Below are 18340 nucleotides of genomic sequence, written 5' to 3' on the forward strand. Positions count from 1 at the left end.
AATTGTGTTAATTTTCCATGAGCTGGTTTCAAGCGATTAAACAATCTCCATGTGTGCAAGATATCATCAAAAACATCGAAGATAAATCCAATAGCTGTACTTCTATTTCTATTGCCCCACAAAAAATAAGCTCCTTATCAGCACATCAGTCTTTCCACCTCAAACGAGCACACAAACTATTTTTGAGATATTTCAAAAGGGTTTTTCTTTCTATTTTGGTGTTCCCATTTGGCTTTTTTTAATCCCAACTTCAAATTCACTTAAAAGAAGATTGATGGAAGTGCCACTATTGTGCCATGTTCAGCAAACAATGTTGACAAAGACGTGGTGCAAACTGACCTAAGGAGCAACAGGAGGCCCTTGTCTCCAAGGTGGGACAGAGCTGGTTTGAGCTGGATCAGAGCGTGAAGGTTGGCCTGTGGAGCAAGACAACAAACCACGACAGAGATTGGGGAGACAAGAGACAAAACACCACCATCAACACAAAGCAAACCATGCTCTGGGCTCAATGAACCCACTGACTTGCATATCCTTCAACAAAGAGTTGGTTGTCCAGGTTGGCATGATTTGTATCCCCCTCAGTCTAATAAAATTGATTCACATCACTTCAATTTATTACAAAAAGTATTTTCTCCATTGTGAATGACAGTGAAAATTATGACATTTGCTGTGTGTTCAGATGTTAAGTGCCATGTATGTATATTCCTGTTCAAAGAGAAACCGGTCATCTCTTATGGCTTTCAGCAATAATTGAGTAATTGGGCTTTTTTTCTCCAGCAATCACCTTGTCTTCACAGGCCTCGTCCAATATGTCCAGAGCCTCCATAGAAACAGCCTTGCTGTGGTCATGAAGCTGAGTGGCCAGCAGCTCCATGCCCCAACTGCTGAAGAACTCAACACCGGCACGCAGCAAAACACGCAGGTGCTTCGTGGCGTAGAGCCTGCATATCTGCACAGCAACACATATAGAATGGACAAAGAAAGAGGATATGGTTACTATTAGAGAATGCCAGTAACTGAATGAATGAGGCAAACAGAAGATATATGGGTATGTATATGTGGATGTATGGTTAAGGTATTCCAGTCAGAGAGGCAGACTGACATCAGTAGCTGCAGTGAGGATCTTGGAGAGTATGACTCTGGCCAGGCCGTCCCTGCTGTAGTCCAGGGTAGACACAGCCAGCTTCAGCACTGCATCCTGGTTCTTGACTGAACACAGGTTCAGCAGGCTGCATAGACAGGAATAAAGAGTTAAACTCAGTTGTTATCGGGGGGGGGGGGGTGCAAGAAACCCCTACTGGTCACAAAGACATTTGTGTTCAGTCATTCTTTCAATAGGATTGTTCACTCTTACATCAACTAAGATAAATACCTCTGTGACAGTCTCATCCTGTAGCTGAAGCCTTGAAATGCTTTGAGGCTTTCCTATACCATTTTTCTAAACTCACCACTGAAACAGGCCACATTTCTCCAGCAGTTTAACTCCATGTGGGTGGGCGGAGAGTGTCCCCAAGAATAGGAAATAGTGTTGGCTGAGTGTGGTGAGAAGGCCGTTGCTCTGCAGGCAGCGCTCGGGCTTCAGCCCTGAGGAAGAGGACAGCCATGCCACCATGTCCCTCACCAAGTCCTCTAGGTAACCCTGGCCATCCTGCTGACGGGCGGAGAAAAGCAACCGCAGAGAGAGAGAATTAAAAAGGCAAAGAAAAGAAGGATTAGAACAAGTAGAAAGGTAACAGGATCTCTGAAATATGAGTGTGAGGGCATTTCCAAGTACAGACTGTTCTAACCTCGTCAGACTCCATCAAGAATTCAACAAATTGACAGCCAACCACAGTGAGCTGTCTGGCCTTGGGGTGGTCCAGGTCAAGCCCAGCATAGAGCTTACTGCTTGGCTTGTAGAAGTACAACAGCCTCCGCACAAACCTGCATTACATGCACAAACACAACAGGGTTAGTTGGGGAGGAACTTGACAATTCCTCAGATGTAGGCAAAGTGTTTCAAACAGTTTTGGGTTTAGATGAAACGAAGGCGCCTTACTTGTGCATGTGTTCATCTTTGTTGTTCCTGAGGTTAACATTGGGCCACTGAGAGAAAGACAACATTGAAACAAAAGAACCAAAAAATTATAGAGTATGTAGATCAAGCTGTGGTTGTAGCAAAAAAGGCCACAATATATGGCACACATCAGTGTGTGTCACATACGAAAGTTCAAGTTCATTTTGAAGTCTTCAGTCTTATCTGTGAATAAATCTCACCTTGAGAATAGTGGCAATGAGAAGCCAATTCCATTCCAGATTCTGCTTGTGGTTGAGAATATGACTGTCTCTAAGGTTCAACATCAATGCTTCCTCAGTGTCCTATACAACCCAAACACACACACACACACACACACACACACACATAAATCATGTAAACCGACGACAAAAAGTGCAGGTATTTACGCTGCCCTTCAACACCATTAAATTACAGTGTGCTTTAGTGTAAACTTAGAAAAGCACATTTCCAGTGTACCTTGATGGCGTAGATGTCCTTGTGACTGCGTGTGTGTGACTCTCGGCGGTTGTGTCCTGGCACAGATTTTCGGATGATGTGGTCTAGGTAGAGGCTGTGTGGTTTCAATCCTCGCTTCTTCTTCTCATGGAACCGCTTAAGGTTATTGACAGCTGCACTCGCACGACTGCAACATACAGTTTATGTAACAGTTTATGCATACAGTAGCCCTGAATGAATTTAGCGGTCGGTGTGTCGTTGGGTGAGGGAGGGAGTGTTATAGAATTCTACTCAGAAAACATGTTAGGCTCAGTTATAGGAATGCTACCTTTCTTTTTTTTCATCAAAGGGCCACAGCCCATTTGAGAAGGAAAACAAAAGGTTTTGCAGGAAAAACTGAATATACCAGGAAAGTGCACAAGTAAATGCAATATAGTTTTCGATGAGAACACACACACATACATATCTTTTCTAGTTTTCTCATTTGTATGTGTGTGTGTGTGTGTGTGTGTGTGTGTGTGTGTGTGTGTGCGTGTTGTACTCACAGTCGTTTCTCCTGGGGGATGTCGAAGGAGGCTGCCATGTTGATGAGTGTGGGAAGGCAGTGCAGGTGGTGACTGTGGGAATGAGGAAGGATGGTGTTTGCCTGAAAAGAAAAAGAGGAAGGTGGTAAAAGGAAAAGGCAAAGAGACACTCAAACATACACATACACATTCACATACACACACACACACACACACACACACACACACACAAACACACTTATGTCTGTGTTACCATGTGTAGTAATTCCCCCAAGAGAATGGTGGCTCTGATGGCAAGCTGGTCATCACTGCTGGTCACTACTTCAACAAGACCCTATAGTGGTAGGTTAACAGAGGGAGGAAAAAAACGACTTAATGGCAACATCCATAGCCTAAAGTCCAATGCAGTGTGGATACACTGTACAAAATATGTAAGATGAGAGAAGTGGCATAGACAGAACAATAGCTCCAACTCATAAAAAAAAAACAAAAAAGAAAACAAAAACAAATAAAAATCCAAATTCAAGCGATTTCTTTTGACACTCACTTGTGGACTACAAAATCTAGGCACAGAACAGGTACACAAAGCTATTGCTCGTCAGCTCACCTCTAAAAGCCCACTGGTGATGAAGGCAGACAGAACTAAAGCCAGATAGTTGTCCATCAAATCGGGTCTGATAAAAAAAAAAAGTGGATATTCCATTTACCCCAGCGTGTAAAAATATAAGAGCAATTTATGATGGGCAGCCACATTTAACTGTTATTGTTGTTTAATTTTCTCATCATCAAAGCCCGACACAGTCAATTACTAAGGTTGCATATCATCTCTCTTACCTTGATCGTGCCCGGTGGGGGAGGATGACTTTGGCCTCAGTAGCAACAAACCCGTCAGATAGTCTCCAGCTGTCCTGGAACCTACTGGGGTCTGAGGGAGGCAAGAGGGTGCAATTTATCAACTATTTCGATTCATTAGGACCAACAGAATTGGGGGGGGGGGTTGAGAGGGCTTTTTTTAATCTTGAAAAGCCAAGGAGGCAAATTGCAAGAAGCGACTGTTTTTTCGGTACAAATGTGCAAGTTACATGCGAAAATATTTCCGTAATATGGCACCCAAGTTCTCAAAATAAAGCAGTTGTTTTTTTTCTTACCAACACTAAGAAGAGCTTCGGTGAAGTCTTGAGTAACAATAGGCAGAGGAAGCCGGAATATTTCGTAAAGCACCTCCAACAAACCTTTCTGTAGGGGGAAATTTTAATATGATTATCAAATAACATGAGACAGAAAGCAAATTACACATTCTAAACCCTAAACACCTCATATCAACTGATTCGGGTAATAATTTCCCCAATGTGTGCGTTCATGAACCGTCCCTTTAAAAAAAAATACTACGTCGTGTTCAGTCACGTGCCTCCGCCCCATCCAACTAACGTTAGTCCGAGTTCACTCAAAGCGAGCTGCCGGCATGGACAACCCGAGCGCCAAGACAGAGCCAACAAATAGGCCTCAACCCGAGCAGCTTGTACCTGAAAAGAACGCCGTGTCCCTCGTTTGGACACGTTTCGGCTTCAGTGAAGACGACACAGAATAAAAAGAAGTCAAACCTAAACACTGCGGACAAACAATTTCAGTGAACCAAAGATAATGCCACCAACTTGTTGAATCACTTGGAACACAATCACATTACCGAATATGAAGAGTGCACGGTTCAAAAAAAGAGAGACAACAAATGCCAAAGTGCTTCCACAAAGCAGCTGTCGCTAACACAAGCGTTTACAAATGCCACACAATATGCAAAGGATTCAAGAAGACGGAAAGAAATAACTGATGCCATTGCATATTACATGTTGAAGGATATGGCTCCCATAGCTGCTGTGGATCATAGTGGGTTTAAACATGTCGCCAAAACCCTTGACAAAAGAAGCGCTGTGCCATCGCAAAAATGTTTTTCCCAAACAGCAGTGCCCAACATGTACAAAATATGTGGTGAGAAGGTAGCTGCTGAACTAAAATCTGTTCGGTACGCTGCAGCCACGTCTGATCTCTGGTCAGGTGGAACGATGGAGCCATACTCGAGCCTTATGTTGCACCACACTGATGATGAATGGAAGCTGCGGTTTCAACTGATTTTGTTCTGTTTGAAATATTCAACAAATAGCCATAAATACTTCATCCGTGTGTGTTTCCTTAAATTATTTAAAAATCACAAATATAAGATATGCTTCATGAGAAAAAAATATCCCAGCAGTTCAGCATAATTACAGTACAGACCTTGTCAGAGAACTATGAGGGCAGTGTAAAAAAAAAAACGTATAAAATAAATAACCGTTCATTAATCGTAATCGAGGTAAAAGTTTGAAATAATTGTGATATTAATTGGAAGTCATATCACCCAGCCCTAGTGTGTGTGTGTGTGTGTGTGTGTGTGTGTGTGTGTCTCTCTCTCTCTCTCTCTCTCTCTCACTCTCAATCACTTTCCCTGTCTGGATTGTCCCAGCTGCTCCTGGGATTCAAGGGGTGACCTAGCTCGCTTCTCTAAACATGACACTATGGCTACTCATCTACTATGGAGCACAACACAACACAACACAACACAACACAACACAACACTACACTACTGGTGTCATGAAGAAGCACTGGGACAAGCAAGACACCATAGAAAACAGTGGGAAAGATCTCACCAACACTTCTGCCATGCAATACCTGCCTTGAAATACCCCCACACACATACTGTGGCCTTAACTTTGCTCAAGAGAGTCTGCTTAGCAAGTGTTATGGTTACATGTGTCCTTTTGACATCATTTATGAAGTTATAAACTGGAATTTATATACAAGTGATGGCTGTATGTCCACACTTGGCTGTCACTCGTGACTGTATTTAATTCAATCTTTGCCTGCAATGCCCCGTGTTACTTTATTCCATGCATCTGCTCTATCTCTTAACATGGACTATAAGTATGCTGTAACTTGACTGCATCCACACTACTCCATAAATTATAATGCCAATAATAATAATAATAAACTTTATTTATATAACACTTTTCTTAACAATGTTACAAAGTGCTTTACAAAAGAAATAAAACCATCCATACATCCATCCATTATCATCATACATTTCCATGCAATTTCATATCTGGGTTTAAAAATGTGTTTCCACTCTGAGTAAAATAAATTTTTTTGTGAATCCTGACATGGCCTTGTTTGGTTGCAATATAAAAGTTGAACAGAAACATCCTCGTGAGTGTTCCTGTAGTCTTGGTTGCAGCTACTTTAAACACTGCATATGAATTAAGGAAATGGGTTAATTTTTTAATATATATATATATATATATATATATATATTGCTTATCTATATCATGGCCCATGCTGAGTATAGCAGACACCAAATGCCCCTGTCTGGATTCAAATGTTTCACCACATAGTCACAAGTCCAACTTTAAAAAGAACCGACAGTAACCCAGACTACAAGCAATGTCTTCCCCGCTAAGTTAAAATAACACCCATAACGTTATACAACACTTTTTGACTACTCACCCTTACTTCCATATTTGGTATGCAGAGTAAGCCAATTAAAGATTGGATTCCAGAATTTCCAGCCTTGCATAGGTTGATAATCCCTGGATACACAAAGAAGAAGAGGGGGTACATTTAGCTCATGATGTAATGTGTGTATCGAGCATCCATAATTGCATTGTCCAAATCAGCAAATACCGCTAAGCCTATGTGGAAATTGAGAGTGCTGGACACCCTTACCAGACCAGGAGCGAAAGGCTGCTACAATGGCCATCCTGCTGGACAAGAAACGGGCCTCTCGGTCCTCCCTGAGAAAACAAGAAAGCAGAAACACATCAACACATAGACATAAACCGTTTTGTTTCATACACACCGAAACAGCAATAATCTTTCCATAGCCATTTTCAAAATACAACAGCAAAGAATTTTACAGCCAACCGAAGTATGAAGAAGAGTTCAAAAAAAGAAGAAAAAAAGCATAACAGCAAAGCAAGAAGTGAAAAATAAAAACATTTATAAATAAAAATAAAGTAAAGGAAAAAAATTCAAAACTCTCTACCAAAGCTATTCTTTAAAAGGACGTTTTACAATTACACGATTTTAAAAGAGGATACTATATAAGCCGGCCTAAGCTCTTCAGGCTGATCATTCCAAAGTCTAGAAGCCCTGATGGCAAAGGGGCTATCACATAAACACAATACAAACTCTCAACTTGCTCGACACATGATGTGATTAAAATAGCGCACCACAGAAGAGTGAACAGATGGAAATGTCACAATGCTAACTGGCTGTTTGCTGTAAAACTGCCTACATTTTACATGAGCACGTTCGGTTTACAGGTGAGGGGCAGTCATTTTGCGGACATTCAAATGTCTAGCAGAGCAGTATGAGATACACAACCAACTGCATATGTGCAACTCAATCACACTCAGAAATGTGATCAATGTTTGTACATGTCCTGACTGGTCTCTATTAAATGGAAGTAAAATTGTAGTATTCCAGATATGTTACTACAATCATGCTTACTTCAATGAAGAGTGTGTTCACACTAACAGTTGGAGTAATGCAGGTTACACAAGCTCCTGCCATACTTCCATTATTATCCTAATTGCACGACAATCGTGTTTTTGTGCACTGTAAACATGGTCTTCACACACTCACTTGAGTTGCCCTTCAGCTATGTCTGCATTATGCCGGTAGTGAAAATCTGTGAAGGGCGCAAGGATTTGCTGGAAGACAGAATGTAGGCACGCGCGCGCACACACACACACACACACACACACACACACACACACACACACACACACACACACACACACACACACATGAATTGCTGAGGAATAGTAAATTACATTTCTTTAAAGTTTCATAATTATCAGTTATTCAAAAACAAGTTGCCAGATCTCTCAATCTCCCACACAGACACCTTAAAACAAATAATAAACCTGCTATGCATATCATATAACACCCGTGTGGCTATTACGATGGTGTGTTGAAATGGTTTGAGGTGCAGACCAGATACCTCCTGGCTATCTGTTTACAGGCACAATGTATTAGAGAGCGGGGTCCTTAGAGCGCTGATGTAACTGATCTCTGTAAGCTCCATGGGAAAGGGACAGCCAACCCAATACTGTTAATCCTGACTGGAAAAACTCCCAGTCCGCTGGCTCGATTACGAACAGGAGCTTCCTTTGAGTTCATATCGAGGTGTGTTTGTGTGTGTGTGTGTGTGTGTGTGTGCATGTGTGTCTTTACCTCCAGTTCAACATCAGTACGCACATACTGGCGGGTACGTGGGTGGTTAAGGAGATGGAGGATGGTGGTGATCAGAGCCTCATTAATGCGGCTCAGCTGACAGTCAATCACACTCTTCAGGATGGTGCTGAGACCGCCTCTTTTGGCCACCACCTCTGGGTTTTTCAGGGCTACACAGATGGAAGACGACATGTTAAAACTGATGACAGATTGTGACATTGATGACATAGCCGTGTTCTGTTGTCGTTTAGATTCTGTTATCCATCCAAGTTGAGTCTTCACTCACCATCTTGATTTAATTTCTGCTGTACTTTTTCTTTTGAGATATGTTTTGATGTTTTCATATGCCCACTGGAATTATTTTACAGTCACCAGCACCAATTTGTAATTTCCTTATGTACTCCTTGTGTTTTCTGATCGTCACCTAACCCAGGGGTCAGCAACCTTTTGGATGTCCCGTGCCACTTTACAGAGTAAAAAAAAAAAAAAAAAAAAAAAAAAAATCACAGACCCGAGCGCCAGCTATCTGTTTATTTATTTACTGTTGCTGCTTGTCTCTCTGTCTAGATTCTGCATTCCAGAAGATCTGTGCTCTACACGCACGCACGCATGCACGCACACACACACACTTTACTATTTGTACAACTAAACGCAGAATGCCGTTTACATCCACACTGGTCAAGAGCTACGCTGAATACCGATGCATCATTCAATGCAAGAGTTTACCGGTGCCTTACGTTTTCGGCCACGCGCCTTTTTACAGTTCTCCCAGAAACACGGATTTCTTTGACCCTGTTGATGATCTGTGTCTTTGTTTGGTAACCCATCAAATATGACCTCTGAACTGCTGAGGAAAGCCTCCTTTATATACTCTCCATCGGAGAATGGCTTCCCGTGTTAAGCAATGCGCTGCACGCCTTTATAGCTGCCCTCTGTAGCTTGGTATTTGGCAGCACATCGGGTTGTAAACATGCTGCTTTGCTTCCCGTACTGGGTCGCTGCCCTCTGGATTGATTCAGCTTTATCTTTAAAGTTTTTGTCCCGTCCTGTTTCAAAATGACATTTTACACTTGAAGTTCAACACACAACATTTTCGCAGCAGAGAGTGCACACGGCTCGGTTCTTTCGTGAAATAAATCTGAATTTGTCCACGATGGCTGAAAGAAGCAAATATTAGACAACCTACTTTCTTTTTTGCTTCTGCCATCGTCAGTTGTTCTTGACATGAAGCTAAAAAGAAAGCTAGCTAGCTAACCTACATCTTCACTATCACTGTAATACTGCGCTCGTCAGCAGATCAGATGGAGGGGGAGGAAGGGGTATGATAGACCACGTCAATTGTGTGCACTCTCTTGCTGTCAAAAACAATAGTGTAATTTCAGACTGATTTCAGTATTATTTTAAACCGAATTGTTAGTTTAGTGCACCATTAAGCTACATTTTATATTAAAATTCATTTTTTTAATCAAAAAATTATATTAAAAATATTTTTTATTGAATTGTTCCGCGTGCCCATGTTAATGGCCTTGCGTGCCACCGTGGGCACGCATGCCATAGGTTGCAGACCCCTGATTTAACCTGTTGAATAAACAATGGCTTCTCGACTCCACGCAGTTCACATTCTTTAAGTGTCACTTAGCCGATCGACTCCACTCAAATAATTAACCCCACATCTGCGTCACTTAAGCCAAGGCCCAGACATTCACCTAGCTCACAGATGATGGCGATGGCAGCGCGAACCATGCGGTCCCTCTCCTGTAGCCCATCCATTCCCACAGCAATGAGAGAATTGGTGATGGAGGTGGGGAAAAGCATTGCGTTGACTGTGATAATCTATAGAGAAGAGGGGAAAGGGGGTTTAGACAAACCATATCATCAAACCAGTCTGACCGATCTGGATAACGGCAGCAAAACATCAGGTCCCAACTGAGTTATGAATTACCTTTTCAAACATTCTGTTAAAAAAAAAAAACAAGGACACACACTGTCATAGATGCAAACCTGTAATGTTATTAAGCCCAAGCAATTAAGGGCCTCAGGATACTTTTGTATTCAATAAACTCATTCTAAATGTCCACCAGAGACTTGTTAAGAAAAAAAATTATAAAATAAATCACATCCTGTATTTTTCTATTGTTTTCCAAGGAAAGGTTATGCTTCCAAAATTGAAACAATTTCAACTTTTGCTGAATCGCAAAGATCAATGTCACTTCTAGAACCCCCAACCAATAAGAATGAAGGAGGGCTGGGTCAGGTGAGGAAATGAAAGTTAATTCTATTCTATCGAAGCAGATAGGAGCAAGTGAAAGAAAAAAATGAATCAATAGTGTTGATTACAGAAAACCTGTCTGAGTTGGTACATGTGTATTATTACAATATGAGCTGAGAGCAGGGGAATATTGCTTTTGTCGTGAGACACAATTTACATAACTAGTGAGCAGCTCCTGCCAGAACTCCGTAACGGGTTTTCGCACAGCACTATCCAAGCGCTCACCTCCAGTGTTAGTGCTAGAGATGCTTATTTGAAAGAGTTCTCCAGTGGACAGTTTTATTCTGTATGTAGTCAGAACACATATTTCACTTACGAGCTGCCAAGCAACTCATAGTAGCAGGAGAAATGGTATGAGCCATCTGAGCTGGACTTAACAACGAATTGTTCATTTTTACGTTGTATTTGAAATTGTTTTTCCAAATCTCTCGAAGCGGGGAGCACACATTTTAACTTTAGAGCCTTGCTATTATTTCTTTGTCCCCCCATAGAGATGGGATTAGCTCACCGTGAGTATGTGAAAGAGCGAGCAAGTGAACTCCTTTCAAGATCTGTGAGTTTTTCACAGCTAAAATGATGAATGCAAATAAAGTATTTGACAAACAGGATGAAATTTACACAGCTAAATTTAACTTTTAAAGAAATCTAACGCTGATTATAATCTAATGCTTATAAATAATACAAGGAACATACTTTTAATCCTAGTAGCTACGCTATATGACATATAAAATGGGGTAATATTACTTCATGTATGGCCAATGGTTATTTCCCTGAAATGAGAGCCCACCTCTGTGTATGCGTGTTAGTATTTGTGTTTGTGTGTGTGAGTGAGAGAGGGAGAAACTGAGGAATATTTACAGTAAACTACAGAGGGCTATAAATACCCTAGCCCGTAGCCTCATGCAAGCCACCCACACACTGACACTAACGCTGCTAAACTAGTGAACATACAGTGACACTATACTAGTATATGGCTGAACCGTCTTGACAGAAAGCAACTTCCTTTTGTGAGATGTCAGGGGTTTCTTTTTCAGATCAGTATAACCAGGATCCCCACCCTTTTGTCTATACATGCAATCCAGCCAACATGAAAAATAGGAAAAGGAGTAGGGCGAGTTTTCTTTTACCTACCTTTCTGACAAGTCTCAGAGCCTGAGTCCTCTCCCCCTCATTGCTCTGCTGGATGTCAATGCACCTGAAGAATACACAGGGGAACAATCAATTACATCAAGGGATGGAAAGTCAAATTGCCTCCTCACCACTCATGATTAAATCTTGTCTCAGGCAGGCTGAATTTTTGTTTTATGAGTCCTGGTAGCTGCCGAGTGTAACAATGTCATTTAGAGGTACTTAATGGATGAAAAAAAAAAGCTCTCTTTGGTTGTGTTGTGTATTGGAATTTTGACCTATAGTTTATGAGAACAGACTGTTGCATGTGTTAATAGGTGTGCATAATGCTTCATACAAACAGCTCAGAATGTCTTTGTTCTTACTAAAGAGTGACTGACTAATTTGAAAATGGAAAATACTACTACTTAGTGTCATGCTGCAGCAGGTAAATGAATTTCTCTCAAAGTTTACAACAAGTAGCGAGTGAGGGAGAAAAATCTTAATCTTGGCTAGTTTTGTTTATTAATCTGTTATCAATCTCTTCTCAAATTTGGATTGATTGTCAGTAGGGTGCCCTGTGATGGCCTGGTGGCCAGTACAGGGTGTCCCCTGCCTGCCGCCCAATGACCGCTGGAATAGGTTCCAGCATCCCCATGACCATGAGAGCAGGATAAGCGGTCAAGATAATGGATTGATGGATGGATTTTGGCAGGGTTTGTATGCCTAGCCATGTGTTCCCCTGTCTACTTCATGTATTTCAGTTTCATATACTGACAATCTATCAATCATTAACAGGTAGCAGGGTTAACAAATACTACTGAAACTTCCCAATGGAACAGACAAATGCGTGAATAAACAGTTAATTTGATAGTACATGCCCTGGACCATCAACTAATCAAATAGTGAGTCAGTACCTCTGACAAAGGTATCTTTTTTTTTGGATTTTTCCCCCCTTTTTCTTCCCAACTGTATCTGGCCAATTACCCCACCCTTCCAAGCCGTCCCGGTCGCTGCTCCACCCACTCTGCCGATCCAGGGAGGGCTGTAGACTACCACATGCTTCTTCAAATACACGTGGAGTCGCCAGCCGTGTCTTTTCCCCTGACAGTGAGGAGTTTCGCCAGAGGGATGCAGCGTGTGAGGATCACGATCCTCCCCCCAGTCCCCCCCCCCCGAACAGGCGCCCCGACCGACTAGAGGAGGTGCTAGTGCAGCAACCAGGACACACACCCACAACCGACTTCCCACCCACAGACATGGCCAATTGTGTCTGTGGGGATGCCCGACCAAGCCGGAGGTAACACGGGGATTCAAACCGGGATCCCCGTGTTGGTAGGCAACGGAACAGACTGCTACGCTACCCGGATGCCTCTGACGAAGCTATCTTACCTGGCTATTAGGTAGTCCACCTGTAGTCGGAGGACCTTCTGCAGCACGCTGGTGTCCCTGATGAGGTAGCGCAGCGCCCTTAAACCTGCAGCACGCACCTCCTTGGCCTCATTCAGCAGTGCTAGCCGCAGGCTAGGGAATACAAATAAGGCATAGATCAGTCAAGAAAAGGCCAGGATTTACAGCTTCACCTTGTGTTATATCAACGGAGACAATGAGTAGTCTCAGCCAAGTAATCTGATTAGTCAAAGACACATTCAAACCATGCTGATTTCTATTTCCATGAAGCACAGCTAGCAGTTTTCTACATCCTTCTAGCTAACTATTGCGGTAACTAAGGAGTTTGCGATTTTTCTTGTTTTGTCATTTTTTTTATATTAATCTCATGTTTTCCTATTCCTTTAAAAAAAACATTTCAGAGACAACATAATGACTGGTAACTATTATTTTAAAGTCATGATACCCTTTAGTATGTTCCCGTGATTAAAGGTACTTCAGCAATGCGGTTCTGTGCTCCAAGTTGTACAAATGTGATGGAGATTGCTACCATCTTGGAAACCACTGCAATTTCCTGGCTACTTCCCTTTCATCTGCGTTCTCTAATTTTTGTTCTCTTATAAGACTCAAATTAATGTTCTAATTGTTCAATGTCTATAGGCATATAGACAATTATGTGCCATGGAGTGCTAAGAGTATACAGGTTTTCCTTCCACAATCACAAGGTTTCCATAATAAAGTTTGTTGTCTTTGGTTTATAGTACGTCAATGAGTGAAATCACATGGCGTAGTGATTTAGATGGAAGGAAAACCTGCATTCTCTTGGAAGTCCATGGCACATAGTTGCCTATGTCTGGTCTACATGTTAAACAACTGAATTAATTTGACTAAAAGAGGTCTTAGCTGACCACTAGCATTATAACCATTTGAACATAACACATATTTCAATACACAAAGATTGGTATAATATCGCCTATGGTCAGTTGCTGAAACCACAGAACTTACCAAATGATAATTTCTTCGTATGTAAACCCAAACTTCTCCTCATGGTGGCCAATGCTGCATAGCAGCTGCAACACAGGGACAAGTCAACATGGAAAGTAAATCTGGGATACTTGCAATGCAGAACGATCACGCTGATACAGCATAAATCCCAAGTCAAAGATCCATGAGGATTTTTTCCTAAGATTCATTATGACGACAATGAGACCGTGTAAACAGTACATTTGGTCATGTGAAACATTAAGAAGAACCATCCTTTACAAAGTACAACATTATGAATGGGCCTTTATTGCTTTGATAACATAAAAAAGAGTGAATCTCAATATTTGGCTCTAGGGCTGAAATCATATCGCATCTCTTCTCTACTCTAAACCACAGAGTAATGTGGATGGGAGAGTAGAGCAGGATGAGTTAGGTCAGCGGTCGGGAACCTATGGCTCGCGAGCCATATATGGCTCTTCCGGTGACTGCATATGGCTCCCAGACAATTTTGAGTTGAAAAAAAATCAGTTTGGAACTGATTTTAAAATACTTGTGATATTTCTTAATAATACTGTGTCATTTAAAGTAAACAGAAATTAGTTTTGAAGATAAATTTCACGGGTCACGGGTCACCCGTGGGTCGGGTCGGGAACCAATGGCTCGCGAGCATGTCCGGGTCATTGTAAAGGTGAAAAAATCAATTTGATCAGATAGCCAACTAGTTTATCCGCTTCAACCCTTGTAACGGAAAAGATGGCGAAAAGAAAAAAAGACGATGATTACCGTGTATTCCAGGCTGCGTGGACAGAGGAATTTGCATTCGTGGAGAGAGCAGGATTTGCGGTATGTCTAATATGCAATGATAAAATTGCATCGATGAAACGGTCAAATATAAGCACATTTGCATGGAAATCTCCAGGGGGGGCCAGCAGGAAAAGGGCATGCGAGGAGCTACAGACGAGTCAGCAGTAACTACGTGTGTGGACCAAGCCAGGTGACAGGAATTCCGCTAGCTTTGCGGCTGCTTTGGCAATAGTAAGGAATGGAAAGCCATTCACAGATGGCGAGTATGCCAAAACATTCATGCTTGATGTGGCCAATGAACTGTTTGATGACTTCCCAAATAAAGACAAGCTAATCAAACGAATAAAAGACATGCCCCTGTCAGCAAGAACTGTGCACGATCGTAGCATCATGATGGCAAATCAAGTCGAGGAAACACAAATTAAGGACATAAACGCCGGGACATACTTTTCTCTCGCGTTAGATGAGTCAGCAGACGTTAACCATCTATCTCAGTGCAGTATCATTGCCAGGTATGCTGCAGGTGACACACTGCGTGAGGAAAGCTTGGCTGTTTTGCCAATGAAAGGGACAACAAGAGGAGAGGACTTATTCACGTCTTTCATGGAGTTTGCAAAAGAAAAAAAACTAGCGATGGATAAACTTATTTCTGTCTGTACTGATGGTGCACTCTGTATGTTGGGGAAGAACAAATGATTTGTAGCGCTTCTCCGTGAACATGAAAAGAGAGCCATCCTAAGTTTTCATTGCATCCTGCACCAGGAGGCGCTTTGCGCTCAGACGTGTGGCCAGGAGCTTGGTGAGGTGATGTCGCTGGTCATTCGAGTGGTCAACTGTATTGTTGCCCGAGCTTTAAATGATCGCCAGTTTAAAGCTCTGTTAGAAGAAGTTGGGGATCATTATCCCGGTCTGCTTTTACACAGCAACGTGCGTTGGTTGTCAAGGGGGAAGGTGCTCAGCCGTTTTGCAGCTTGCCTGAGTGAAATCCGGACTTTTCTTGAAATGAAAGGCGTCAAGCATCCTGAGCTAGACAACACTGACTGGCTCCTGCAGTTTCACTATCTCGTGGACATAACTGGCCATCTGAACCAGCTCAATGTGAAAATGCAAGGTATTGGAAATACAATCTCATCCCTTCAACAAGCAGTGTTTGCATTTGAAAGCAAGCTGGAAGTCTTTCTCAGGGACATTGAAACAGGTCGTCTTCTGCACTTTGAAAGACTGCAACAATTTAGAGATGCATGCTTAGCAAGTGACTCCACTCAACATCTGGATCTCCAGCAGCTAGCTGGCTTTACGTCCAATCTCCTGCAGTCATTCAAAGCACGTTTTGGAGAATTGCGTGCGCGCACTGGTCTTATCAAGTTCATCACTCATCCACATGAGTGTGCAGTGGACAAAATCGACCTGACATGCATCCCCGGGGTCTCTATCGGAGACTTTGAGCTGGAAGTTGCTGACCTGAAGGCATCAGACATGTGGATGAGTAAGTTCAAGTCACTTAATGGAGAGTTGGAAAGTCTTGCGCGACAGCGAGCAGAGCTGGCGAGGGAACGAACACAAGTGGACAGAAATGAAAAATCTTCAACCTGAAGACCAGCTGATTCTTAAAACTTGGAACGAGCTTCCTGTGACATACCACACAATGCAGCGTGTGAGTATTGCCGTATTGACCATGTTTGGCTCTACATATGCATGTGAGCAGTCATTCTCGCATATGAGGAACATTAAGACCAACCTACGCTCACGTTTAACTGATGGAAGCCTCAACGCCTGCATGAAGCTCAACCTCACCACGTATGAACCAGACTACAAGACCATCAGCAAAACCATGCAGCACCAGAAGTCGCATTAAAAGTAAGACATATTTAATTTATTATACGTTAAAAATACTATATGGCTCTCAATGAAATATATTTAGAAATATTTGGCTTTTATGGCTCTCCCAGTCAAAAAGGTTCCTGACCCCTGAGTTAGGTGGACAGAGGCAGGGTGAGGAAGGGGTTGTTTGGGACCAGCAGTGATGTCAGGGCCCAGGCAGGCAGGGGGGTGGGGGGTAGGGGTGGGGGCATGTGACACTCTTCAGGGGGATTAGGTCACACTCTCTGTCCTGGAATCCTTATAAGGTATCAGCAGGCTGGTGTTCTTACTCTCTTCCTCTATCAGTCAGTCAGTCAGTCAGTCAGTCAGTCAGTCAGTTACCCACACAAACACCCCACTCCGATGCAAACAAGAGGTGCACAAGCTAGAGGCATAAAACTACAACTTGGACTCGGCCTTAGGCCTGTTACACTGCCAGCTGCCTAGTTTTCTAAAGCCAACACATACTGGCAAGACTGACACCAATAACTATTCATAATTGTCAGCATCCAACAGTCAAAATAGGTTTGAAGCAGTCGACTTCAATTGGTCCCTCAGTGGAAGTCAGTGAGCTGATGCATGGTGTGCTATACCCACAGCGGACCGATCATCAAGATGTTTTTGATATTTCTAAATGGAATGTGAAATGCAGCAAAACTGATGTGGCCAGAGGGCTGCACAAATTACTGCAAATAATATCAGATAACAGAATTTTATGTTTTTGTAAGTAATAATCATATAATTCTGCAATACTGAAGTTTTTAAATTAGATCTTCAATCACTTCCATGATGCCTGACCAATCACAAACTTCGAGTGCACAATGTACACCGATCGGACCAAAGGAAAAGAAGTCAACAGTAACAGGTGAGATAGTAAGAAGCCGAACATAAGCATTTTTGGGAAAAGGTGGTAAAGAGTAAAGTGAATATGAATGATGCAGTGCCATGTTTTCATAAACTGGAAATGCAATGACATGATTGTCTTTAATGACAACCAAGAATAATTATTTGGATTAATAGTTGCGATCACAGTATTTAGCAAAATATTCAGGATTATCATTTCTGCCATAATCCTGCAGCCTTAGGGTCTACGTGCGGGGGATAGAAAGCCATTTCCCTTCATACACACCTACACATTCGCAATTTTCTTTTAAAAGTAGAATCTGTAATGTAGGGAATTAGCAACCTCTATGCAATTCCGCCCACCCTTTTGTTTTGGTTTGGTTTGTTGTGTGGGTTGGATTTGAGATGGGAGAAGGGAGGGCTAATGATAGTATGTGAAGGAGTGTGAGCTGTGAGGGACAAAGTTTGTTATGGTGGAGTCATGAAAGCACGAGTTCGCATGTTTGCTGTGTTCACATCAGACGTAACAACAAAATTCTGAAAAGTGCAAATCAGTGAAGAAAGAGGCGATATGGCGCAATAAAAAGTTTTGTATTGATCTGTTCTATTCTTGTAGTTGGCAAAACAACAGCAAGCCGACATCCTCAAAGTGAGCATATGGAGCTTAACAGGAACTCCAGCAGAGTCTCTCAGTCCCCAACTGACTTTGAGAGAGAGCTATGTTGATTGGTGCACTACAACCAAAATAGTCACTCAAGCTGAACATTTTTCGACTCGAGCGAACAAACATTCCCCTCAATTCGT

General features: G+C 42.2%; 1 protein-coding gene across 1 annotated transcript in view; it reads right to left on the reverse strand.

The window, feature by feature from the left end:
- LOC130113743 (rapamycin-insensitive companion of mTOR-like) overlaps positions 1-18340 on the reverse strand; it is a 29417-nt gene that overhangs the window by 7333 nt on the left and 3744 nt on the right. The window contains exons 4-24 of the mRNA XM_056281362.1: positions 14051-14115; positions 13049-13180; positions 11681-11744; positions 9987-10113; positions 8281-8450; positions 7687-7754; positions 6766-6833; positions 6547-6629; positions 4164-4251; positions 3850-3940; positions 3623-3689; positions 3269-3349; positions 3037-3137; positions 2513-2678; positions 2257-2358; positions 2039-2085; positions 1788-1923; positions 1449-1648; positions 1103-1229; positions 785-949; positions 340-416 (exon numbers count right to left, since the gene is read on the reverse strand). Coding sequence (XP_056137337.1) covers positions 340-416; positions 785-949; positions 1103-1229; positions 1449-1648; positions 1788-1923; positions 2039-2085; positions 2257-2358; positions 2513-2678; positions 3037-3137; positions 3269-3349; positions 3623-3689; positions 3850-3940; positions 4164-4251; positions 6547-6629; positions 6766-6833; positions 7687-7754; positions 8281-8450; positions 9987-10113; positions 11681-11744; positions 13049-13180; positions 14051-14115 — 2225 coding nt within the window. The remainder of the gene's footprint in view (positions 1-339; positions 417-784; positions 950-1102; positions 1230-1448; positions 1649-1787; positions 1924-2038; positions 2086-2256; positions 2359-2512; positions 2679-3036; positions 3138-3268; positions 3350-3622; positions 3690-3849; positions 3941-4163; positions 4252-6546; positions 6630-6765; positions 6834-7686; positions 7755-8280; positions 8451-9986; positions 10114-11680; positions 11745-13048; positions 13181-14050; positions 14116-18340) is intronic.

This window comes from Lampris incognitus, chromosome 1, assembly GCF_029633865.1.
Source record: "Lampris incognitus isolate fLamInc1 chromosome 1, fLamInc1.hap2, whole genome shotgun sequence".
Taxonomy (NCBI): Eukaryota; Metazoa; Chordata; class Actinopteri; order Lampriformes; family Lampridae; genus Lampris; species Lampris incognitus.